The 21,732-nt window shown below is 33.9% G+C and overlaps 2 protein-coding genes across 21 annotated transcripts in view; one reads left to right on the top strand and one right to left on the bottom strand.

The window, feature by feature from the left end:
• Window positions 1–3,643: 3,643 nt before the first annotated feature.
• Window positions 3,644–8,998, bottom strand: LOC128992002 (prostamide/prostaglandin F synthase-like). Its single transcript, XM_054415332.1, has 4 exons — window positions 8,779–8,998; window positions 6,829–7,033; window positions 6,184–6,299; window positions 3,644–5,491 (listed from the first exon to the last, which is right to left on the bottom strand). Exons 1-4 carry the CDS (start codon window positions 8,836–8,838, stop codon window positions 5,258–5,260), a joined length of 615 nt encoding a protein of 204 aa, XP_054271307.1. The 5' UTR covers window positions 8,839–8,998; the 3' UTR covers window positions 3,644–5,257.
• A 7,572-nt stretch (window positions 8,999–16,570) lies between these two features.
• LOC128991727 (coiled-coil domain-containing protein AGAP005037) overlaps window positions 16,571–21,732 on the top strand; it is a 384,196-nt gene continuing 379,034 nt past the window's right edge. For all 20 annotated transcript variants that reach the window (XM_054414856.1, XM_054414861.1, XM_054414860.1 and 17 more), the window contains exon 1: window positions 16,571–16,756. The gene's annotated coding sequence lies outside the window, so the exon portion shown is untranslated. The remainder of the gene's footprint in view (window positions 16,757–21,732) is intronic.

The raw sequence follows: 21,732 nt of genomic DNA, 5'->3' as shown, positions 1-21,732 counted from the left end.
CTAGTACTGGGGTTCCAGGGCTCAGCACGCCTCTAGTACTGGGGTGTACCGGGCTCAGCACGCCTCTAGTGCGGGGGTGCCGGGGCTCAAAACGCTTCTAGTGCATACCCCACCGGTGGCCCCTACCGACGGGGTCGGGCCCGGAGGTCCAACATGTCGAAGTCCCCCGAGAATGCTCCTTATATAGGGTCGTAACCCGTAAGATGCTTGGAGAGTTGGGGTAAGTACCCAGTATCCGCCCCCGGCCGAAAGTACTGGGCACTTGTCCCTAATCACTTTCCCTCAGTACTTTTCCCTCGGGTCACTGAGCACCATTCCTCGGTGCTTTGGTGTTTTAGCCCATATTACATCACCCAACCTTGACCTTCTTAAACACTTCATTACAACATATGCTGTCAAAACTTGACGTTAAGCGTAATTTTAATTAATTATCGAAGTATTTGAAATTCCCTGAGTATGCAAGTTTTTAGTATTTTGCAGGTGGATTTTATATCAAATGGAGTGCAGCTTAATCTTGCCTTGAAATAGTTCGTTCCTCCGTCTGAATTATTTTCGGAATTTGTCTGGGGGAGATTCTCATCCAAGCATATAATATCAAGGCGTGGGTTTTTTCTTAGAAATTGAGACAAATATTTTGACACCTCAAACGTTGAAATTGGTCCACAAATAAGGGAGGAGTAGTGTTAACAAAAACGGCTTCATGTATTATAATTTTTTAATTTGTTAAAGTGAAATAACAGAGACGCCAAGCCGTATTTCATACTATTCTTCAGTTAAATACAAAGATTAATAAACAGTCTAATGATATGTAATAATATGTTTAAGTGAGGAATCCACAGTCCAAAGCCTGAAATGCGCTATTCTTCAGGTAGGGTAGCCACATAAAAACAATTCATAACTATGTTTTGAAAAGCCCAAAAGATTTTTACCAAAAAAAAAATACTATGAATATTATATTCTTCAGGTAACCACTTTAAAAATCTAAACGATCAATAACTATGTTTTAAAAAGCACAAAAGACGTCAAACCCTATATGAAAATTATTAGAAAAATGTAAACTCAAAAGAACAAAAACAACACGTTAATAAGGATTTTATCACGTTTCTTATTCAACAATTGCGACAAATTGCTATCAGATATCTTGTCGGTTATCAGTCTGACCAACCCAGGAAAAAAATATTTCCCAAAATAAAATTACTAATATTTATAAAACCCCCGTTGCAGTAGACCTGCATACTCAGTGAATTTCAAATGCTTAGATAATTAATTAAAATTAAGCTCAACGTCAAGTTTTTGTCAACATATGTTCATAAATAATCATGCATAAAAATTCGCGATACGAATAACATGGGAAATGAGTATGTAGGTTTGCTGTAAATGTAAAATATAAATATTTTATAGTCATTATCAAGTAGCTCAACTAGGTGAAATCACATACCAAGTTGTATTAAGATACGTTAAAAAATAACTGAGATATAGAATGTTATTTTTCCCATAAGGATAACATGGGGGACAGAGTGATCTGTGTTTACTACTTACAATATCTCGGTAACCAATATACATAGAGTGATGATTCAAAATACTAAATTGTTCATCTTTTAAAGCTGGATTCAACGGTGGAAAGTAAATTTTGATTATTTTAATTTTTCCAAATGATAAATGCAAAAATCCATTTTGTGGGGCGTAAAAAATTAATATTTTCTAAAATACAAAGAAACCGTTGGTTTAACCGCTAAAGGTGTAATAACCTTTTTTATAGATAATGATTAGACCTTTCAAATAAGATGTCATACGTCAAAATCGGTTACGCGGTTTACGAGATATGCGACATTATTGTTATTGGCTGAGCGGCCATTTTGATGACGTCACTGCCCGTGACCTAATTATTTTTAAGCTTGCCTCCCGGCTGATTTTCACTCTTTTACATGTATTTAGTCGATTCCCAAAGTATGGTGCTGGTCTCCGGAAGTGAAAGATTAATAGGTAATATGTTGCTTGTTCCACGCACTATGTGCAGCAGGCACAACACGAACACAACCTACTGACTACTGAGGGAGGAGTACTACTGTACTGGACTGGCGCCGCACGGTAGTTGGTAGTTGTGACTTGTGGGGATGGGGATGGGACTGGGAGGGAGAGGAGGGGCACGTCAACCGTAGGCCTCAAGGCCTGTAGACTAAAGCTGGCCTACATGCTATTCCCGTAATTTGCTGACGTCAACCAAATTGCAAACAAATAATCAGCTGATGTATTGCCATATAAGTATATATTTGTTTTGATTTGATTGTTATTGTTTTACAATTTTTCTAAATGGTAAAATGGTGTTTGCAATCTGAGTGACGTCAGCATATGATGGGAATAGCACACCTATGTATTTTCCTTCCACCATACAGGCCTCCCTGCCTCTTATAGTATAGTATAGTGAGTGCGCCCGGTTCACACTGCTGCCTGCCTTTCCCTGACTACACGAGGTATAACCTGAAGGTCGAGTATTTTCAATTTTGTTGTGTTTATTTACTTTTGCAATAAGGGAAAATCACTTAACTAGAAGTTGAAATCACCCATTTTATTTTTGAAATCCCGGCTGATAAAACCCTATTTTTCCTAGTGCGGGCGGTGGTTCAGGGCGCCCCCCAACCACCGGCGCCCCTGGGCATATGCCCAGTCTGCCCGTTTATAAAAGTGGGCCTGGTTATTGTTTATGATTAGATTGTTTAATTTGGTTAGACGAGGTTTTAAATAACAAAAGCAAATTGTAAACCTCGATCTCTACAGTGCAACGTACAGAACTAACAATAAAATTGGGTTCAGCTGTTCCATAAGGATGGAAATCTACTAAAGGAGTGCGTTTTATCCAAGGTTTTGACAAAGGTAATGAGATTAAAGAGATTGGTCTGCATAACAGAAACTGAGTTGTAATCAACAAGCAGCTGATGATTTTCGACATGATTTTTTGTTGTCTGAGGATCTGCCATACAAACAAATTTATTAACGTATGAATCAGAACTTTTTAGGAAGTGCCTTCCCACTTGTAATTTAGCAATTGAAAGTGATCATAACCATTAGTAGGAAGCGGCAGGACTCAAAAGAGCAAGGTACAAATTAATATTTCCATACAGCAACGCTGGGAGGGTAGTCACATTTTTAGGCTTCTTTTAATCACTGAAACGAAGAAACTGATTTAATTCACGGGGACAATTTAGGCATACTAGTTCATTATTTCAACCGAAAATTGTTAAAGAATGGTTTGATTAGCTTTAGTGCTTGAAGTATGAAAACATATTTAGGCTTAAGACATTTTGTCAAAGAAGGTAGTTTTGTTAATCGAAAACTAACCTTCACATCCAGCTGCGAGTGTGCTTAATGTCCAGATGGGCAAATTTGTCTATAATTGACTCCAAATGTCACTGTGCTGATAAAATTTTTCAACCAGGGACAACTTAACCACAGCACCACAACGAACAAAAAAAAAGATAAATAATACCCTAGATAACTATATGCTAGGAAACTCTTTACAGTGCTTTGTACAAAGCCTACTCATTCCTTTATTGAAATTTTGGATCTGTTTCTTCACAGATTTCCTTTTGTGTGTTGTCTATATTGCTGCCTAGTTGGAAATAGGAATCAGAAAAAAGCACGTGAGTTTGAAAAAATAACATTTTATGTTAGAAAACATAACAAATCATGTTAATGTTCTTAAAATAAATGCATTAGTTGACATAACAATTAGAATTGAGCAATGACATCACAATAGCTTTGTTAAAAATCACAAATTCACTTAGTTATATGGAAATGTTAGTTTTAATGTTACAAAGGAAGTCGAAGAACATTACCTTATAAAATAGTTCTTATAAGAATATTGTTAACTTAACAATATTAAGTTAAGTTATGTTAAGTACCGTCCAGGTAGCTGTTCTAAACTATCTTAGAGGTGTTCTAAACTTAAAAATAGTATTGACGCTTTTTTATAACAAAACCAATCACTGCATCCCAAAAAGAACCTTTGCATTATGACAATTAAGGGATTGTGGTTTTTACATAATTTAGATTTATATTAAATTATTAATGTTCTTTCTTCTTAAGCTAAAACTGAAGCCTAGTCAAACGACTGTGAAACATCTTTATAAATCCTTTCGGATAGGTTTGACAGGCACCGTTTTAGATAGCTACAAAGTTGAATACTGGAAATAATTCTACAACAACAATAAAATGATCTATAAGTTGCAGCACAAAACTGGACAAGAAACAAAGAAATGCATTAGGAATAACCGGTTTGTGAGAAAAACGTTAGTCCTGATATGAGAGAAATATTGTAGGTACTAAAAATAAGTACAAAAGAATATTCATATAAAACAGTTATAAAGAAAAAACCTGAACTATATTTTGGTATAGAAATGGTGTGGGGTGCGATCCTGATATTCGAAAAATATGAAGTAACAAGAGGAAAAAAAACAGGAAATCTTTCTTGAGTAGATCCATTAATAGTCAAAGCTAGAACCTAAATTGTCTAGGAACCACAAAGGAAAAGAGAACTATAGTTAAACTTTATTACGCCAGCAGATTTCACATCTCCTTGGGCTAGTTGTATGGGTACGGGTACGGCTACAGTAATTACTATCGTAGCTTAGTAGGAATCAAAGTCTTTTAGTAAGCTTTTTATATTTGAGGTAATATATAAATTATGAAAAAAACTTCTGTTCAACGTTGGGTAGTGTAAACTACTGGTTATTGGCTATGAATTTTAATTTTTTTGTAGCTTTAAATTGTATGTTATAATTTTTCCTCAAATATCATATCAAGGCTCTAAATGGCTTACACTTGAAAAGTTGACAATCTTCTGTAAGGATTTCATACAAAATACGTTGCTGCTCATGATAAAATCTTCAATATATACCAGACAGAGAATAACTGATCTTACAATAGTTTCCCTTGAAACCGCCTCCAATATAGAATCCAATAAAATATTTAGGCATACCATTAGAAAAAGTCTTCACATGTCTTCCTACTTGCCTTTAAAATTGACATTTCTTCATGTTTAGCCATAATTAAATGAGAAAACAGAAAATATTTTTTGAGGGAAGCTTCAAGAATACGATTTGTAAAATTTGTAAAATGCAGGTGCAGTTTCAACAAAATCACACCTTCAACGTCAATGATTCTATTAAAATTCCCTGAGCTTATGCATGTGTAGATGGAAGAAATGTCCACCGGAAGTGTGCTAGTGATCTTTGGTGAAAGTTGGGTGTTCCTGCATTGGTTAGTTCCTGTCACTGCTCTCGCTCTTACTGTCTGCGTCCAGGTCAGTCTCCAGCCGAGGCCGTATCTCCGCAGTAAGGTCCAGTACCTCCAGTATCTTGTCATTGCTCAGCTGATCGGCCGCTCCGTCTTGTCGGTAGCTGTGTAGGATGCGTCCACCCTTCTCTACGATCAGACAACCTCCGTTCTGCAACCCGTCGCCTTGTAGGTTCCATGGGATGTTTGCCGCCTTTCCCTATAGCAGATGGAATTTTGTTAGAGTCTTAAATATTTAACTGGATCACTTTTTTGCTAATATCGTCAAGGTACAAGGTTTGTTAGTAAATTAGTGCCCCTAGGAGCTGTTGTCGCTGATAGGCAAGCTAGTTTATATTATTTGAAACCAGCACCCGTGTTCTTCACTTACCGGTAATCATCTATACTATAAGATTGTGATAAACTTGAAGAGTGTATCGATTTTCTCTTGTTTGCGACTCCTATGACGAGACTATGTGCCACAAAGTAGTGTGAAGTGGCTACAATGGCAGTGGATTAAGGAAAGAATAAATTTGAACTAGCTCTATTGGCAGTAACGGAAGCTTGATGGCCATATTAATTTTAAAACAACCAAATTAGGACCAAAATAATGTCTACTGTGATCTTAAATTTGTGTAACATAAGGTGCAAGATTTGGACTTAACTTTGGGTTCAAGCCTTAGAATCTACGATTTTTTAGGATAGCAGGATTAATTTACTTGCCCAACTCAATCCTTGGTTGAAAATGCTGTCAGTGACAGTTCAATATTTTTTAATTTGTGTTTTAGGGTTTAAGTTGTTGTGTCTCTTTTGCCTTGTTGGACTATTACTCAAGTAGTCCCTAAATCTAAAATTTTTAGGAAAAAAACTGTAAAAGCTTAGTAGCAGAAAACTTGTAAAGGTGATACTTACTCTGTTGTAGGCACTTCTTCCAACTCTTCCCATGATATACCACAAGATGCTGAGATAGTTGTATCTCTTGAACCCAATTTTTGAATAAACCTTCTTGTCAACATCAACAAACAGTTCTGAAAATAAATTTACAAATTCACCAATTACAGGATATGATGCTTGAAATAATACTCCAGGTTTTTCACTATCTTAATTTACCGCTGAATAATCTAAAGCAACAGTACACTAATTACCTACTTGATCATTTTAATTTATGCTTATTATTCTTGTAGCAACAGTTACACACGGTTTTACTTATATTCCCTACAAAGATTTTTGTTACATTTTATGTTTTACTTTTAAATGTCAGCCACTTCTTTAATACAGTAGCAACTGTGAACAGATCAAGGTTTTAATTCAATTTCATTTGACCACGAGTTCAATTGCTAAATAAACAATTTAGTATGGCCGAGATTGGCCTAGTTTAATATGTCAAAGAATTAACAGAATACAGTAAAGTTAAATAATTGGTATTCAACTAAAAATACTTTTATATGGTTAGCTTATTCAATTTGAGTTCACATTTTCAAACTGATAAGTTATTATCTTGAGAAGACCCCGCATTTGTGAGGAGGTTTTTGGTTATAAAACCGTAACATTCCTTACCTCCATCAAAAAATTTCCCCTCTTTGAATTCTTCAACACCCAGTTGTTCGGGTCCCACTCCAATAAGTCTTATGTTGTTGTTGCTGAGAATGTTGGCAATTTGGCTGACTTCCTTGGCCCAAAGTCTGCAGTATAAACATCCCCAGCGACGGAAGAATATTATCACGCAGGTCTTGTCTTTCCACACATTCTCCAACGTTTCCATCTGTAATTTCAAAATAAAAAGTCTTTTGTTTCTCTTATCGAATAAGTAACACATAGTAATGGGGCTTAACATGAAAAAATGAAGATTTTAAAGATTTTAATACGGTACCTTATATTCTAGTAGGCCTACGGTAGGCTAGCCTATCATTTGTTATTTTTTCTAGCATAAAATGTAGTTTTTTCAATCTCTTATTGTTTTTGCCCTTATTGTCTATAAGTTAATGGAGGCATTTTTACAGGAGGCAATGCCCAATGTAAATTCAAAACCCATCAAAGTCTGAGACGCTAACCACTATGCTAACATCACACCCGAATTGAAGTCGAATCTCCCCTAGCTGTTTCATGTCCGTTCACTGTAGGTCTACTGTTGTATTTACTGTCTGGTCATTCTTACTATTTTTTCCTTAAGGAGCATTTTTTAAAGTTAGTTTGGGATTAGTTTACGTTAAAGGTGGTGATAGAATTTTAAAACGTGACTAATTAGAATCAGGTGAGGTAGTATATAAATTATTGATGGTCCTCTTCTATTCATGGGGTTCAATAGTGCTTAATGGACTGCAAAAATAATCATAAAACAACAGCCTAATTTATTTACTAAACAGATTTCCTACACCATCATTTAATATTCTGCCTTGCTATCTACATGTACAAGGTCAGAATCGGTACTATGGCGTTGCGTATCAAGTTAATTCCCAACTAAACAATACTTATCTAAGTTAGGCCAACTCAATTAGGTGCTTGTGGATTAGTGCCTTGTCAATCCTAACTAAACACTTGCATTTGAAAAGCAAAGTTAATAGGCTTCCTGTAACTTAGTATATTTTTCTTAAGCTAGGTAGCCTACTCATTATGGCGTCCACTAGGACTACCATCCAATTAAGACAGAAGAAAAGGATAACAAATATCAAACTCCCGACCCGACTAACTTATAGTAAGCTATATTATAAGTTAATCTGGAGAAAAAAATAGGTACACAACAAAACAAAACTCAGATTTACTTCTAGCATTGACTACTTAATTCCCTTGTCTGTGCTTCTAGCCTTTAAGCCTAGCGTACCGGTAGTAGAATACATTTCTAATTGAGCAATGTTAAGTACCTACAATCGATGCCTTGTACAGTAGACCCATTAACCAAGGCAATAACCAGAACATAACCAATAAGTTTAACTTAGTAAGTTACCGTACTGTAGGCTACATGTAAGTTAATACTAGAATGATGGTGTAAAAAGAGTAACTTAATAGATACACTGAATAAAGAGTAACTTAGACAAAAAGTATCTAAGTTACTCTTTAATCCGTGTTAGAGGTTCGCAAACAATATTCACATTGTTTGCGTGCTTTTATTTAGCCTTGAAGGCCAAGGCTCATAGAATAGTGAAGGCAATTGGGTGGAGTAAATTATATAAGGTTTGAATCATAAAAGCAATAGCTTAAACATAAGTATGACTATTATGTCTTACCCTATATTCCTTTCTTTAACTTGACCTAAAAGGCATAGGTACATACTTTGTACGTGTATTTAGAAAGTTGTCCTAGGCTAGGACCTGCTAAAGATCAAATACTTTTTACAATACTTAAAATTTGCTTTTCAAGCAAAGGCTACAGCAAAAAACACAGTTGAATAATAGTTACTGTAAAACAACCAAAGAAGTTAAAGGCAATAATTACAGTAGAAAACAAAATTCCATGTGCCACATTTTGTAGCGTAGCTCACAATTAAGGTGAATAATAAGAGATATTCTTTACCTGGTTTGTGCCGACATCCTTTATTTCCATCTTCTCTATATCTGTCAAATCAACTGCCATTATAAAAGTATCACAAATCACAATAAATTACGAAAATGAACACACGCTTGCTTTAAACGAATCTATGGCGGTTTATTTTTGAACTGTAAATTTGACAGTTCCAACGACAACACTACTTCCTACCTACGTCAGAATCCAAACGAAAATAAAATGTTGAATCATATGGTCTCGGTCTGCAGGCAGTGGAGGGGAGACGCGGGAGAAATAAAACAGGCTTATCCAAGGCCATCCGGCCAATTAGTACTTCTATTATGAAGAGTATTAAAGTATTATGAAAATTGTAACAATGCGTTGGTTTATGACTTGTTATTCTTGTATTCTTGATTTTGTCAATATATTTGTTCTACCTTTTCCTATGTTATCATACTTTCACTTTAGTTTAAATGTGAAAGTTGGTCAGTTTGTGTTTGTTTACAGAAAAAATAGGCCCTACTAGTAGTATGTTTTCTGTGGTTTAGGGCTCAATAACGCATTATACTTACTTACTTGATACTTGTTTCCTTCGTCGTTGACTGCATAATGTCAGATTACAGATAGACTGCGTCAGTATACATTTAAAAATCTAAACTTAACTATTTACATAAAAGAAACTTAACCAGGCTGTCGCGGCAAATGAAATATTTTTGGGGTCACTGGGCGAACATAGATCAAACATACTCCTCAAGGAGCTCCCTTGAGGAGTATGTTTTATCATAGATAAAAGGAGTATAGACAGTTTTATCTATAACCTTCTCATTATTAAAGGCTCCTCACTCAGCTCCTCCAACTATTACATTGACCTTATGAACTAAGCTGTTTCTTTGTCGCGTTGAAAGAGGTGATGTTCATTATCGCAGTACTAGTCGGATTGGGCTTTATTTTGGCGTGATGATAGCTCATATTCTTCATTAAAAAATAAGCCATACTACTCCATCAACATTCATATCTCAAAAGGATGGTGGCTAATTCAGATAGTGGCTGATTCAGATGGTAGCTAATTCAGATAGTGGCTGATTCAGATGGTGGCTAATTTACATTAAGAAGGTGGCAAATTTAAATAATGGCTAATTCAGATAGTGGCTAATTAAGAAGGTAAAACCTTTTAGATAGTGGTTTATTAGGAATGTGGCTAATTCAAATGGTGGCTAATTCGGATAGTGGCAAATTCAGATGGTGGCCTAATCACACGGTGGCTAATTAAGAAGGTGGCAAATTTAAATGGTGCTTAATTCAGATGGTGGCTCATTGAGAAGGTAAAAATTTTAGATGGTGGCTAATTTAGATAGTGTTTTATTAGGAATGTGGTTAATTCAAATTGTGGCTTATACAGATAGTGGCAAATTCAGATGGTGGCATATTCACATGGTATATAATTTACATGGCGGCTAATTAAGAAGGTGGCAATTTAAGATGGTGGCTAATTTAGTTAGTGGCTTATAAGAAGGTGGCTTATTTAGATGGTGGCTAATTTAGATAGTGGTTTATTAGGAATGTGGCTGATTCAAATGGTGGCTAATTCGGATAGTGGCAAATTCAGATGGTGGCCTAATCACATGGTGGCTAATTAAGAAGGTGGCAAATTTAAATGGTGCTTAATTCAGATGGTGGCTCATTTAGAAGGTATAAATTTTAGATGGTGGCTAATTCAGATAATGGCTGAATAAGAAGGTGGCTAATTCAGTTAGTGGCTAATTCATAATGTGGGTAATTAAGAAGTGGCTAATTCTGATAATGGCTAATTCAGATAGTGGCTAATTCAGATGGTGGCTAATTTACATGGTGACTAATTCACATGGCGGCTAATTAAGGAGGTGGCAAATAAAATTGTGGCTAATTCAGATGGTGGCTAATTAAGAAGGTAAACAGTTTAGATGGTGCCAAATCTAGATGGTGGCTAATTTGAATAGTGGTTTAATTAGCAATGTGGCTAATCCAGATAATGGCGAATTCAGATGGTGGCTAATTTACATGGTGGCTAATTTAAAAGGTGGCTAATTTAATTTAAATGGTGGCTAATTAAGAAGGTGAAAAATTTAGATGGTGGCTAATTAAGAAGGTTGAAAATTTAGATGGTGTCTAATTTAGATAGTGGCTAATTCAGAGGGTGGCAAAAATTAGCGTATGACGGTGAATTAGTGTTACGGGTTTTTCTATAATCAATGGGAATGTGAGTAGTGTAAATGTGCTTTTTTCATTAGCTTTGGGAATGTATAACTTGACGCCGTTGGCTATTGGATATTATTGATTGTTGTATAAATAGTACAAAGGTGACAATTAAAAGTTACCATATGGAACCAGCTGGTTATATGTTATTTGTCGATGAAATATTTACATTGGTGTAGTAATATTAACAATATGGATATGTTTTGCTATTGACTATACACGTATACACTGTACACTCATGTCTTGTTATTATACATAGGTATACAGTACAAACAGGCACACAACACACACAACACATAACAACACACAACACACAAGGAAGTGAGTGATTTTTATCAATTACAAAATTTTTAAGAGTTAATTTAGGTGTCTTAATACTCTTCAAATCAATTTCTTGTTATGTGATTGGATATATTTTTCTATAATGTTTCAATACTGTATACCTACTTTTGCACCCCTCTGTATATCTATGTGTACACTGTACACCGGGAAGGTAACAAAGTGTGTTTTATTGAAGTGACAATACATTAGAATAAAACAAATAGACAAGAAAATAAAAAAAGTTACTCGCCATAAGATTATCATAACAATTTTAAATTTACATTTTTTTTAGTTTTCTTTGTAACCTTAATAAAAACACTTAAATGTACTATACTATTTGTTTTTTTAAGCTCTACAAAAATAGTGTGGAAAGATATTGTAAACATTTAATCATCTAGAATGTGGGAGACAAAAATATGTTAAAAGATATGTTTATAAAATGTTAAGTAAGCACAACATACTCTCTCCAAACATTATTTGCACTGTCAATGTTGAGATTGAGGTTTGAGGTTGAATTAAAGCTGCATCTTCCTGACCTTGTAATTATTATGACTGGTGTGTTATAATCAATGGTTCCCCGGTAGATAACCAGTTTTCTTAGAACAAGACAGTTCATCTGGAGACTAAATATTTTTTGTTTTATACAATTTACATGTAAAAAGTATAAAAAATAAAAATAATATAAACGTGTTTTATGAACAAACTAGCTGTTGTACCCGTGCTTTGCAACGGGAAGAGGACACCAAATAGAAACATTTTAATCTTTACACCTCACCTGTTGAATATAATAGTTACACATCCACCAACGCTTTTAGAAACAAAATTCGACTTTTATAGCCTTAGAAACGTTTATGTTATATCACTTTTAAATCTGGTAGCTTAGTGGATACCACCATTTTGGTTTTCATTAATTTGAAATCTTGTGTAGGCTGATATGAGAAAAACTTACCAAATAATCGAATAAAACATTGACATACATGATTTACCTTCATCTTACATATCTTTTAATTTATTATTGACATTTTAAATTTCAATTTTGAAATTGCAAAAATACTAATTATTAAATTTAAATGAACATTTTTTTTAATTTAACTTTTTTTTATCTTATATCACAAATCCTTCCATCTTCAGTTTCTTCACTCACAATAATGACATTATTTTCATAACTTAGACCCTTAGACGCTTTAAAAAATCCAAAGCAGAGCCGGAGTTGATACAGCAACGGTTATAGAATTTTTTTTCTATAATCATTGACATCGTTTTAGAATAAATAATCCATGATAAAAGGTTAGATTAAAATAAACCTACCTAATAGTTATGGAAAATATTATATTTAATTTCTTTGTATCAGCTGTCTGAAATTGTGAAATTAATATTCAGTTTAGCAGTTCTTCTTGTTTACATTTAAATGTCAAAGCAAATGTAAACAAACATTGTTAGTGTTCTCATCTCAGCCATGGAGACCAATCAATATTTACTTTTAAAATGTTCACCTCAGAACTTTTAAAGCCAAAGGGGCAAAGCCTACGGTCATTATCGAAATGTGAATAGTCCTATAATGGTCCTTGGTATGGTAGCTATATTTTTGTATAGTTTAAGCCCAGTTGGTTCAGTATTTTTTGCACCTACTAGTAATACACATACAGACAGACACCATTAGATTTTTATATAATAGTATAGATTAAATATGTGGACTGTACATCTAAACTAAACTGTAAAGAGGAATTACTAAACTTACTACGTACTAAAAATCTATGCATACTGTTGGGAAGATATTTCCCTGTAGATGAGCAGCCCTTTATAAATTTAAATTAGGCTAAAAAATAAGCACAAAAGAAAATTTAAAAAAAAATTGCATGGGCCCATGCTGGTGACGAAATGACAAACGAAATGTTAAAAGAAAACCAAAACAAATGGAAGAAATTTCAACCACATGTTTTATTTACAGCGTGGTGTGAAAGTGGAGAAGTCTGTACATTACATATTTTTGGTCGAGTTTCGACCACTGGATGACCTCTAGTTCACATTTAAACCCATTTTAAAAACATTTTGTCAGCAACACTTTACCTTTGAAAGAGTCCTCTAGATATAAAGCAACTATTGTTTGAATTAATCAAATCACAGACATTAGAGCACAGACGACACTTAAATAGTACAAACCGGAAAAAAGGGTCAGGGAAAAAGGATGATACAGATCACCCCTTGTTCTATCAAGTAAATTAATTGTTCGATTGTTTTTTTTTTATAGTATAGGGGATTTTAAATTGTCCTTCTTATCTTCACTAGGAAGAGTCAGGCAATGCTGTATTTATTTTTGAGATAATGGAATGAGATTTTCTTCAAACAACTAAAGAAAGCTATAAATATTGCATAATTCTCTTAGACTTTTTTATATTCCTTCGTTACATATTTACGTACTGTATTATCTAATTTGTTGTTAAAACACGGTTTAAAATTCTTCTGGAATTTATTTGGTACCGTTATCAGTGACCCCACTAGGATTTAAGAAAAGGTACTACTGTAATTACTTAGTATTGGACAGTAATTACTCGTTAAGACTGTTAAACAATAATGATTAATTTAAAATAGATTATTATGTTCTACAGGCGAAATATTTTACAATATTGGAGCGCCTTCATCGTTGTCCATACAGTTGGCCAACAGCTGTGCTCAATATTGCGTTGTCTTGGTTGGGCGCTACCAAGTCTTCAAGATGTGTAGATATAAAGTCAATGGTAAAACTTACTTTGTCCCTTGACTAGGTACTGTATTGTTCAATAGACTATGTGACGTTATTTTACTGTCTTTCTCTTCTTTGTAGTGTTTATACATTATGTGAAAAAGTTTATGTTAATTCTGGTTCATTTGTTATAGTAGGGGGTATGGTAATGTTTTCATTATAATTTCTATATGTGTAGTCCGTCGATAGTATATTTTCTGAAAAAGTAGATTTTTGTGTTTGTTCTGTTGTTTGATTTGCTGGCTTGGATATGTTTTTTGTTTCGAATTTGACATTTCGTCTTGTTTGGCCAATGTAGAATTTTCAGCATGAACTGCAGTTTATTTTGTATATGCCACATTGTTCTTTGGAGTTTGTTGTGTTAGAGTTTGACCATGAAAAATTGTCTAATCAAATGAGGTGTTTCTTGTTCCAAAATTACATTTGTAGTTAATTTTGTTAAATATTTTCCTATATGCTTTGTTGAATGTATACGAACTCAACGATCGTATATATGTATATATACCGGTATATAAAATGTATATACATAAAAACAATATACATTGAATAGACGAACATAAAACAAATCCTAGGGCGTAATAATGAGAAAAAGTAAAACGTATAAGGCATGTTCAGGCCTACGTTTAAAAAACATTTACAATTTTATAAATAAAAATGACTAAGCTACATAAAATCAGTTCCTGTGGACCAGTATCGAAATACTTTAAAACAAAATCCGTTACTTGCTTCTTTATATGTTTACTAAAAGACATATCTGCAGATAGTATTTTTCAACCATTGTTGATTTGTTGAGACTAGGGACTAGGGCAATTTAGAGTATATGTAAATACCCAATAGCTTGACTGTTTGACTGTTCTCTTGGACTGTATATGTTGAGAGTAACAAACTACTTGTTACAGTAGTTCTTTTTATATTTTTTTTACAACCCATTCGAATTGAAAAAGTTACTGGCCGTTTCTAATACATTACCGGTATTACTTATAATACAAAGACGATCTACAGTTATTTATGTAACCATTAGTATGTACGGAATTATTTAACCACACTTTTAAGTCAATAAATGTATCAAGTATAGTATTATTTGTACAAAATTCTACCTAGTAGTAATTTATATAATCCCAGGCTACAGTTAGTTTTACGAAACAATCTTAATTTCGCGGCACCTTCACTCCTGTCCATACAGTATAAATAGATATGTGCTATGTAGCTTGCGGTACAACGAACTGAAGGGGCTCTAATGAAAACCAACCCATTTATATTACTGGACTAACAAATACAATTTTCAAATAACAAACCAATATTATAAAGTTTTTGTTTGATAGCATGAAGCGAAGTTGTTTATTTGCTGAAATAATTGAAATTGTCATTCACAGGAGCTCTAAATTTAACGCTCTTTTGATATAACATAATTAAAAAAATAATAAACTAAGGTTCCTTCGAAATTAGATGAAGTTGTACGGCTTTTTAATTACAAGTAAACGATTCTCTATCCTCATATATAATATTTTATAACACTTGATATTAAAAACTATACATAGGCCTACATACACCATATATGTATCTGTTTGTAGTCCCTTTTCCGTAGGAATTGGACAGGACAGAATAATAACGAAGAATAACTAAATCTATAAACTTGTAAAATATATAAACTTAATCTAGTTTCGTCACCCTGAATGGAACTGCCAATGTCATAGAAGCTTGACTCCACTAGTTATAAGTTTTATTGTAAAAATAATTAAATTTATCTAGGCCTAAATAGTTTGTCAATAAATACGCTGCAATGTTTAAAAAAATAGGGCTACAAATGCAGTTTATTAAATCGCAAAACTAATCAATCTATTTGAATTTGAGTGTTATTAAAAATGTAATCCAACAAAAACCCTTAATTTTTAAGTACAATAAATCTGAAGTACCTATTTTATTCCAAATTGTAATATACTATATTGTAGGCCTAACATACATTATATTTATAATTAACATTACATTTTTGTAAGCTTACTAACTGTACATGTAAATAATATATTCTTATATCAAATGTTCAAGTATTTACTATGTATACAATATATAGCTAGCTTTCCTGTAAAATTCACGTCTAATACACTTTTTTCTCCAAGACCCTAATTATTGTCGTCATTGACGACAATTATTAGGGTCTGGGTCGTCAATATATATTTTAAGGATATAGATATAGAGTAAATAATTTAAACTACTAGCAGTAAGGATAAAGACAATGTTAACAAAATCCTTCAGATTCATACTAAATACATGTAGTTTAAAGTTGAGAGAAAATTCATTTCCAAAATGCATGTCTTCTAGGTCATTGGTTCGATGGAATGTTGCACCTTTCAGAGGTCAGTCGGCGCGGAGGTAACTGTTCTACAACAATAAGAAAACGTAAACATTCTATAGACCAGTGGCGCTGTCAAGAAACAGCGGCAACTCCGGCAACTAGAAGCGCGTCGACAATGAGAAGAACAAGAAGTAGAAGTAGTTTGTTCGCGTTCTTCAAGTGAGGAGCACGTGCGGTGCTGCCGGGTTGTTATTAGTGTTTTAATTGGGTCTTGTGCTGTTTGAAGTGAGTTGTAAAGAAAAGGTTGTGAAGTTAATTCCTTGTACGAATTGGTCTGTGTGGTGTGAGTTAATGCTTGTGATCTTGGATAGTTTTATAGTGAGTTTGGTCGCTGACTGATCAGAGGAACTTCAACAATGAATAAGGTAAACTATTTGGTTACCAGTACCTTTTTCATCACTAATTTTGGATGCCAATAAAAAAAAATATAATAGTTTCTGGATGGTTATGATTTGTTGACTAAATGCACGTATAGTGCAATGTAATAATTACATAAAATAATTAATATTAGGCCTAGATGTATTGTCCGGGAACATATCAGACGATATCTACTTAAATTTTAAATATTGTCAGATGTTAAATTAACATTGTTAGTATATCTTGTGGTTATTTGGATGGTGACGATTACACTCTCTAAAATAATTATTCGATTTTACGTAGGAAAACTACACAAAAGATTGTGTCAGTTTTTATTAGTAAAGAAATTGATTGATACGCATAGGCCTACTGTATTTTCTTATTCTTTATTATTCAGGTATAATGTTGCTCTTCTTTAAATACCTACTGCGAATTATGCTTATCTTTGTAATTTGTATGACTTGGCTACGGCTGTTAGAAAGGAATAAAAAATAAAGAATCGTTTACAAGGCAATTGAACTGCTGGATAATTTATTATTCAAAATCACTAATGCATCTAAGAAATAGCGCTCAATCACACGAAATTGTTGAAAATTGAATTTAAAGTTCAATTGATAATATTGTGGAAGGTGAGATGTAAACGAAATGTTCGTTACCCGTAATCTAACGCTGATGTTTGTAAACACCGCGCGTTTGATTGTATTACTATGCATGATGCATGTGATTGTTGAAATTTCCGTCAGCTGTTTTCCACTTCCGGGTTAGTGACGACACATGTGGTTCAGATGGGGGGGGGGCCAATTCCCGCCTTGGTGACTTTGATTTTACGACGCCATAACTTTAAAACCTCCCGGTTTAATTTAACTGGGACAGGATGACAGCTTTCACTTTTGAGTAAATTCTTCGTTACTTTCCCTAGATATTCTAGTCGATGATTTGGATATTTTGTAATCGTGAATGAATAATCGAGCGATAAGAGTTTATCTGTCTGTCAATTCTTGCATCAACTTCAAAATGAATTGAGCCTAATGTGACAGCAAGTTGATAGCCTAGTTTGGTGCAGTCGTGTCAGAGACAAACGTTATGTTAAAGTGAGCTAATATAAACAAATGCTAATTTGTAGCTGACATAGATTTGTCTACTGAAAAATATACACAAAAAAGGAACTGTTTGAGCTAGGCATGAGGTTTAAATGATTTTCGTTGGCGCAGTGTCAACTTTCAGGATTTCTTTAAAAAGCGTTTGGTGGAAAATTGGTACAGAAAATCGAAGGAAACCCCCGAGGAGAAGTTTACATTTCCAACATCATATCAGCGCTGAGTTTCTGATCATCTTATTTAGCACTGTAATACGTTACTTGTTGCTTGCACAAAATATGTTTTATTTTCATCGCAGCCATAATAATATTTTGAAAATATACAATGTAGAGTTTTGCCAATATAAGATGTAAACGAATTTTGCTGTGTTAATAGAATCCATGCTAATGAGGATTTTCTACGGAATTGAATAGAACATTTTACCGTTGTATCCGGTTGCTTGATTATGTTTAAAATATAGTAAAATTCAGTATGATAATTGTCGTGGCATCAAATATAAATTCTGGATTTATTTCGTGGCTTTTGTCACGTTGTTTTTATTTAATTCCACAAATAAAATGTCACGTTGTTTTATTTAATTCCAAAATCCTTCTAGCCTATGTTAGGATTAAGTTGTCTCAATAAATACTTCTTTGAACCAAAATTCCTTACATGATTAAATTTCGTAAGCGGAATTTGCTAAATTATGTGAGCTTTAACGTTAATAAAATAGATATATTGTACTGTACTTCCCCCCCATAAGCACTTGACATGTTACACAATGTGTTTTTTGGCCGTTTCTGTAGAATTAAATGTTTTTAAGTTTTGTAAACTTGTTGTAGGTACAATTATTTTTTAATTTTCCCCTCTTCCACCGCCACCCCGCACGAGTACCATGCTATAGTATAGTATACCTGGTTTCCTCCGTGGTTCCCGGAGGTTCCGCCAAGGCCGCCTTTGAGATTTGATGGTTGTTGAGTTGCTATTGTGGAGGCTTCGCCCCAACAATAGTGACCTGACCCAACCTACAGTTTCTCACGAAGGCTGTAGGGTTCTACACTTGCATTCTTGCTACTTAGTGCCTGAATAGGGGTTTTGAGTATCACAACCCATTAATGGTTTTAATGGTTGTGCTGTTATCTTGTTGTATTGTTTAGCTTTCGCTTAAACAAATATCGAAGAGTAATTACACTGCTTTAGTACGCCTAAACGTGTGTTACGAATTGAGGAAAAGTAAAAATTATTGTTAGTGAAAGTATTTAATTTTTGTAAGGTATTAATCTTTCTGTGAATTTGGCAATGAAAATTGTTATAGGCTAGATGGCCCAGGAGGCCTAGTGGTTTGATGGACATAACAAGCTGCATTCACACATAAGTAAACAAGTAGAAATAACCGAGTATAATTGGAATCCACTTAGTATCTTAACGAGCTTTTCAAAGCTTTTAAGTTTAAATCTATTACAAAATGCCAGCTCTGTTCTGTGGTGTTAACAGAACTGTCTGATGTATATTTTGTCCTGACTAATGATAATATCTTGATCCTCGATCGCTCAATGACAACTTACCCAACTTATACATACCAACTTAGCGAATATCATGGTAAATTATAACGAGTGTGTACTTGGACGAACAGATTCGATTCTTCATGTACCACTATCGAATTGGTCAGATTATCTTATTACACTGTGACTACGAAACCAAATGAATCATGCGTTCGTAAATCTAGGTCGCACTATGCTTACAAAAACTAAGCTATCATAAATTGCTCAATTTATTTTGACATTGATGCAAGAATTGATTGACATACGTTATCTGATAAACTGTTCCCCCCAAAAATATTTGGATACCGGTACCTTTTTTTAAATTTGTGAAATTAAACAGAAGCCAGTTTAGTTGCTAAACGAACTGTGGAAAAGTTGGTCAAATTTTGGTTGTCATTTGAATTGGCGAAAACCAATTCAACTAGGCCTAAGGAGGTTCCTAGTTGACTGTGGAATGCTACCTTGTAGTGTGACAAATTTTTGCGCATGTTTGTTGTAACCTAGGGCAGTTTGCAGTAGAGCACAAATAATACAACTACGAGGGGGAGATCCTCGAGGAGGGGAAACGGACTTTCGGCCTGCGCTGCCCCTGACTCGGCCTGGGCTGCCCCTATAATGTGGTGTAAAGGGTAGGTTTCTTGGGAGTAGGTACCTGACCTGAGCTTGCGCTTTACCCACTAAATCCCAGGAATCTCCCGGAAATACCTGTGGGGTGGTGGACAGGGTCGTCGACACAGGAAACAGGGCAAATAGCATTGGAGCCAACCTTCTAGGAAATACATTACTATTGTATTAGAATACTGCTGTAATCTTTGGCATTAACGACTCAGGAAGTGATGGTGTCTACGGGTGGTGGATATCTGCCCCAAATAAACCTATTTTTGTTTCAAAATTTTAGATTCAAAAATACGCAAATTCTTACTACATATAATAAATCTTTTATGCTTCTTTTAATACTGTATATGATAGTGGTTTTTAGTACTGTATTATGACAAATTTAAATGTAAAATACTTGTAGTTATTTGAACTTGAATTCATTATTTCTTAGGCCGCGAACGCTAAATATGTAACAGATGTTCGTGTACAGTAGTTAAACAATAAAAAAATAGTGCATTTCATCACTAGAGGGTACCTATTTAACAGTACTGTATTACGAAACATTTATATGTAAAATACTTGTAGTAATTTGAACTTGAATTCTTTATTTCGTTGGCCGCGAACACTAAATATAAAAGTAACAGATGTTTGTGTAAGGTAGAAAAACAATACAAAATAGTGCATTTCCTCACTAGAAGGTGTCTATTTAACTTTACTGTATTACGAAACCTTTAAATGCAAAATACTTGTAGTAATTTTAACTTGAATTCTTTATTTCGTTGGCTGCGTACGCTAAATTTTGGCCGTAAAAGTTTAATTTTGATACTTACTTGTTCTGTGTTATTTCACCTAATAACAACAGTACATTTAATTCCATCCAACATAATTTTTGTTGGAAATGCACAATGTTGAATTGTGTGTTCCAATTATTAAATTGCAACTTACATTAATTAATTGTTGAATGAAATGCATAGGGGCATTTAATTCCATCCAACTGAATTTTCTGATTTTGTATATAACAAACTGTAAATTTCTTTTATTGATTGTAAATATCTACATCACTAGAAGCCTTTTTGTAGTAATTGATCATTTAAACACTGCAGTTACAAGTTTAATTTTAATATTTTGTTGTACCAATACACCAGACTGTTAATTAATATATAGGATTATATTTTAAACACATTTTTATAACATACTTGTCTCTTGTTACATTGGTTTAGTTTTTAATTTCGTATTTTATACTTAGTGTTTATCTGGTTTTTACATAACAAATCATTATTTACTTTCACTTTGTATTTGCTTGTAAATAGGACACTACCAGAAGTTTTTTTAGGTAAACATTATTTTAAACACTGCAGTTTTTTGTTTACCTTACACCAGACTGTAATTTAATTAAAGTAGGCCTATCATTATTTTTATACTACGTCTCTTGTTTAAATTATCTGAATGAATGTACTACGAATGTACATTCAGCTGTTAAACTACAATTCACACTTTAAACTGAAACAAGAGGTTCTACCCGTGAATTCACGGGTGAACAGAAACCACCATTAAATTAATTTAATCAACTTTGACTTTATATTTCATTTAAAGGGCCCAAGTTCGAGAAATTTTCATGTGAAAGGATGTTAAAGGCAGTAGAACCTTCATACCTTACGTCCTAAGGTTGGCCGAGGTTGTACCTGAACACGCAGCTCTCTTTCACGACATCTTTAATACTTTTCAATGAAATTGCGATCTGTTAAAGATCGGCGACAACCTCTTGGAACG

Source organism: Macrosteles quadrilineatus, unplaced genomic scaffold (assembly GCF_028750875.1).
Source record: "Macrosteles quadrilineatus isolate MER2022 unplaced genomic scaffold, UCM_ALF_1.0 Scaffold_4__1_contigs__length_99947679, whole genome shotgun sequence".
In the NCBI taxonomy this organism is placed as follows: Eukaryota; Metazoa; Arthropoda; class Insecta; order Hemiptera; family Cicadellidae; genus Macrosteles; species Macrosteles quadrilineatus.
This window is presented reverse-complemented; position numbering and strand designations above follow the sequence as displayed.

What these genes read in the sequence shown, in the direction of transcription:
- LOC128992002 (XM_054415332.1), bottom strand. Translation starts at nt 8,838, where the DNA reads ATGGCAGTTGATTTGACAGATATAGAGAAGATGGAAATAAAGGATGTC. An exon ending in GGGGAAATTTTTTGATGGAG is followed by an intron (nt 6,300 to 6,828) that starts GTAAGGAATGTT and finishes ATTTATTTTCAG; the next exon opens with AACTGTTTGTTGATGTTGAC. An exon ending in GAAGAAGTGCCTACAACAGA is followed by an intron (nt 5,492 to 6,183) that starts GTAAGTATCACC and finishes CATCTGCTATAG; the next exon opens with GGAAAGGCGGCAAACATCCC.